This window comes from Aphanomyces astaci (assembly GCF_000520075.1).
Source record: "Aphanomyces astaci strain APO3 unplaced genomic scaffold supercont1.51, whole genome shotgun sequence".
In the NCBI taxonomy this organism is placed as follows: Eukaryota; Oomycota; class Saprolegniomycetes; order Saprolegniales; family Verrucalvaceae; genus Aphanomyces; species Aphanomyces astaci.
Genome location: NW_009798314.1, coordinates 423,464 through 428,217, shown reverse-complemented (window position 1 = coordinate 428,217; position 4,754 = coordinate 423,464). Strand labels below are relative to the sequence as shown.

The following is a 4,754-nucleotide window of genomic DNA, read 5'->3' as shown; positions in this document are numbered from 1 at the left end:
CTCAATAAAAGTGGTATCCAGACGGGCCCTTAATATTTGACTTCTTGAATTTTGTATCGACATACAAAATATATTATTGAAAACCATACGGTGTATGGTATGATGCCATATGTCCTCGCATATGTTTTCGGACATTAGAGCATTGTTATAGTATACTTTAATGAAGTTTAAATTAAGCCTAATATTTGTATACTATACGAACATCAAATATAATCTCGGGCCGAATAACTGCTTTGGGATTTTTTGGCGGGTCTTTCTCGAGCTACCCTGAGCGAAAAAAGGCAGGGTAGTTATTGTTACCTATACGGTATTCGGCCCGAGATTATATTTGATGTTCGTATAGTATACAAATATTAGGCTTAATTTAAACTTCATTAAAGTATACTATAACAATGCTCTAATGTCCGAAAACATATGCGAGGACATATGGCATCATACCATACACCGTATGGTTTTCAATAATATATTTTGTATGTCGATACAAAATTCAAGAAGTCCAATACTAAGAAAGATTTCCACGAAGTTCACAAGTAAGGCATCTGTAGCTCATTGTCAATGGAGGTTTATTAGAATTTTAACCGGATATTATTCCTAATTTAGTATTGCCTTCTCGCGTTATCCGGCTGATTGGGCTCACTCGGGGGGGGGTGTTGGTTGTGTTTACAGTGTTCTCACGATCCAGTTATTTAACCGAACCGCGGGTCCTCTTCATCCGGATATCCCTTCTTTTGAGGTGTCCTCGCGTGCCGGTTTTTAATTCGGCATCTGTAGCTCAAGTGGTAGAGCGCCCGATTCGTGACCTGAAAGTCCCGAGTTCAAGTCCACCATTTCGAGACATTTTTCGTATTTTTATTTTTACTTGGAAGTACATAAATGGTCAGGCATTCCAAAATTCTTCCGAGGCATTAACGATGAGCAACTTGCTCATGGACTCATTAACTGTAAGTTGACCATATTGCCCAGGGTAGTGAAATTTAGCCCGCCTGCGGCGCTGAGGGTAGTTATTGTGCCCGCGAAGGCCCAAAAGTAGTTATTAAGCCCGGGTAGTTATTGTTACCTATACGGTAACTGCTTTGGGATTTTTTGGCGGGTCTTTCTCGAGCTACCCTGAGCGAAAAAAGGCAGGGTAGTTATTGTTACCTATACGGTACTGAAACCAGAATTACTTTACCAGTGGTACTTCGAAATTCGCCTTGTGCCGATGGGTGATTGTTTTCACGACGACGTCATTCATGATGTATAACTTCCGACGCTGCCAGCATGCGGTCCGCGGAGTAACTCGACTGGAACGGAAGGGACGCGGTGGACTCCGTAGGTGGGTGTATCTGGGACGTCGTCAAGGACGCGCTCTCAGTGTGAAGCAGCGCCAGGTCCAGTATAGCGGCGTCGGCGAGCTTGCCCGACGGTGGCGGCGCTGGACTGGACACAGTTCGACTCATTCTTCCCTCCACCTCCCATCACGTTGCGCGCGTTTATGATGGCACTGTCTGCTTTCTTGACGCACATTCAAGCACACACGACGGACGACAGCGTGCGTCGGCGGCTAGCGGGGTTTTGGCGGGCGTCGATGTCCCTGCCCGACGCAGGGGTGACGCTCGAGCTGTTGCTAGCGGCAGGATGGGCGGCGTGTATAGGGCGCAGGCCGTAAGTTGGCCGATGCGGTGGTGGACGTGGAATACGACAGGCCCGCGTTGTTGCGCGGCGCGCGCCGGCCTTGGTAGGTTCATTGCCAGCGCAATAGTTAAGATGTTAGACAAAGATGGCGAGAATAGACGGTAGAAGTAGCAGTTGAAGTAGTAGTAGGAGTAAAGATGAAAATAGACACTTCCTATTATCCCCACTACACTCCACACCTACCCGAAAATCCTCCATACTCCAAGCGAAGAAAGAGAGAATGGCAACGAAGGGAGAAAGAAGAGCGGCGACGACGAATGCAGGCGGAGACCAGGGAGCGACAACGCAAGAACCAACTGAGCATCCGACTCGTAGGGAGCCAGCGACTACCCACTTGGGGGTGGAAATTGAAGGGCAGCCATGCGCCGTACGGTTGGACACGGGGGCGGAAGAGTCTATCTTGGCTGGACGACTGGCTCACTTAGGCACCTGGATCGAGGACACGTCGAATCGCTGGCTCGAGGGCGCATCGGGGGGACTACTGCGCGTTAAGGGGTGCGTGGGGACGCCAAGTAATCGTCGAACCATTGGTGGTGGATGCGCTTTCAGAAGATCTGCTTCTCGGAAACCCTTTCTTTGACCATCACGTATGTCAAGTAGCGTATGACACCCGGAGTCCGCGCCGCCAGTCGAAACTACATCGACCACCCCGAAGTGGATTTCGCAGTTGATGGCAATGGGACCAGTACAGCAGTAACCCAGCAATGGCGCATCAGCTAATCAGAGTGTCGCACAAGTGCGAACAGCCAGAGGAAAGATAGGGAGCGACGCCACAGAAGAAGGGTGACGGGCGGTGTGCGAAGAGTTGAATTTGGGAGAGACCATCCCGCGACGAGAGAACTCGTCCGAAGGGCAAAGAAGCCATAGACACTCCGCAGTTTCGGGAGTGGGTCAAGACCGTGGCAGGACAAGTGCAGAGAGCGTTACCGCTGTATGGGGGCCGATGCTGCGACAATTGGAAGAGCGGGGAGAGAAGGCGGCCACAGAGAAGCTGTCGTCGTCTGTGGTACCTGTTGAACCGACGCGCGCGGAGCAACGCCCGGAGCAGCCAAAGGAAGTCACCTCGCAATGGCGGCGACCTCCTGTGGCCGAGGATCAGCCGCAGTTAACCGCTACCCGGATTTCCGTGGCCCAAGTGCACAGTGACAAGTTCAAGCAATGGCGAGACAAAGCCGAAACGGCTGTTCGGTCGTGGAGGCAATGTCGCGGGATTGGGAGATCGAAACTAGCAAGGGATAGAAGATGGTGCTGCCGCCCGGACTGTGGATCCAGGCACTCAACGAAGCCCATGGGTCCGTGTGGGGGGGCACGCCGGCACGCAGCATACTTTGGCTCGGCTGCAGCGAAAGTTCTGGTGGCCAGAAATGGGGAAAGTCGTCACCCAGTGGTGCCGAAGTTGTCGAGACTGCGGCACGCGGAAAATGCGCACTGCAGATATTGTCCCACCCCTTCGACCAGTGACAGTAGGAGAAGTATGTGATCGGTGGGCCTTGGATTTGCAAGGACCCTAACGTTACCCCACAACAGTCGGTGGGGGGGTATACGTGGCTGTGTTCACCGATTATGTCACGCGATATGCAGTCACGGTAGTCATGCCAAACAAGAGTGCGGAATCTGTCGTTCAGCCGCTCTGGAACCACGTCGTCTGCGTGTTTGGCCCCTGTCGGGAATTGATGTCGGATCGAGCCAGGTGAATTTATGGGAGCCGTCATGGTACAGTTTCGGGGTTTCGCCGAATGTCAAGCAGCTGCATCCAGTAGCCTACCGCCCGGCGCTCATGGGACTGGTGGAAAGGTTCAACAAGGCGGTAAAGGACATGCTCTCGACTATGGTGCAGGATATCGAAGTGGACGCGACGGCGGATGGCGACCCCTTGCCGGAGACGGAAGAGGTGGTGGAGCTTCGCCCGGTCGTGGGGACGGGACTCGAGCCGATGGAAACAACTAGATTAAGACGAAGTACGCGACAGCTGGCAGCGGCGAATCGACAAATGGAGGCTGAGAACAGCGAGCACCAAGCAGACGAGATTGGCATTCGACAGCGGAAGTAGATCCGGGGCCGCAATGGAAAAATGATCCCGATGGTCGAAGTGGAAGGACGACAAGGATGGCAGTTCATCTCACTCAAGCAATGGGAATGGGAGCAATCAAAACCAAGCAGCGTATGTGGTGCCATATCGTGAACTGTAGCCTGGGTTTTGGAGCTTTGAAAGGTTTCCCAGAGGAGGTTTTCCGGGGGAACCCGGTTTTGTCCTCAAGGTAGAAAATTAGGAGGCTGGGGGCAGCCTCAGTATGGAGGGGGGAGTAGTTAAGATGTCGGATAGAGATGGCGAGAATGGACGGTAGAAGTAGCAGTTGAAGTAGTAGTAGGAGTAAAGATGAAAATAGACACTTCCTAATAGAGACATTTAGCACGACCGGAATTTGAAATTCCTGAAACAAACTTCGGGTTACACACACCTTCGAACTTCGGCGACGTCAAATTCCGCTGGGAATTTGATTCAAATACACGAAATCTGGAGTCGATTCCGTACTGTGGTACACGAATATCCCTGAAGCCCACAGACCAATCAATGTATTGAATTTGTACATATGTTATAGCGTGCTGTATTGGCCACCTCAAGCACCTTCAACAGAGTTCAAGTTGCTTGCGATGGCCAATTCAGCACGCCGTGCGCTGTCCAAGTACATATACTGGACTGAAGACATTGAACTCGCCATTCTTCGCGAAGCAATTCGGGTGGAGCCATTTGCTGCCGATCATGGTGAGCTTTTAGCTCGTTGGACGTTGGTGGCTGCCGCCGTCGCAGAGCAGGAGCCACGAGTCACCCCACGTGCGGCCCGCGAGCACGTTTATATGTTGCTCAAGAAATTCAAGGCAGACGACCAGGCCCAGCGACTCTCCAGTGGAACTGCGGAAGAAGTGACCGAGAAAGTCCAGCTCCTCCAAGACATTGCGATGCGGATGGATGAGGTGGCGTCGTCCAGGACGATGAAGAAGACGAAGGAGACCGCGAAGCGAGACTTGCTGGAAACAACTGGCGAGAAGCTTTGCCGTGAAGCAGAAGTTCGAGTTGCAAA

The 4,754-nt window shown here is 51.9% G+C and overlaps 3 protein-coding genes across 3 annotated transcripts; 2 read left to right on the top strand and 1 right to left on the bottom strand.

Annotated features, from left to right (window-relative positions):
* Positions 1-1,226: 1,226 nt before the first annotated feature.
* H257_13891 (hypothetical protein) lies at positions 1,227-1,727 on the bottom strand (the record flags this gene model as incomplete). Its single annotated transcript, XM_009841578.1, has 2 exons — positions 1,227-1,414; positions 1,505-1,727. 2 exons carry the CDS (start codon positions 1,725-1,727, stop codon positions 1,227-1,229), a joined length of 411 nt encoding a protein of 136 aa, XP_009839880.1.
* A 1,539-nt stretch (positions 1,728-3,266) lies between these two features.
* H257_13890 (hypothetical protein) lies at positions 3,267-3,724 on the top strand (the record flags this gene model as incomplete). Its single annotated transcript, XM_009841577.1, has 2 exons — positions 3,267-3,364; positions 3,394-3,724. The coding sequence occupies 2 exons, from the start codon at positions 3,267-3,269 to the stop codon at positions 3,722-3,724; spliced, it is 429 nt and encodes a 142-aa protein (XP_009839879.1).
* A 602-nt stretch (positions 3,725-4,326) lies between these two features.
* Positions 4,327-4,740, top strand: H257_13889 (hypothetical protein; the record flags this gene model as incomplete). Its single annotated transcript, XM_009841576.1, has 1 exon — positions 4,327-4,740. A coding segment is annotated over one exon (414 nt), but the record flags the coding sequence as incomplete, so codon positions are not given.
* Positions 4,741-4,754: the final 14 nt, after the last annotated feature.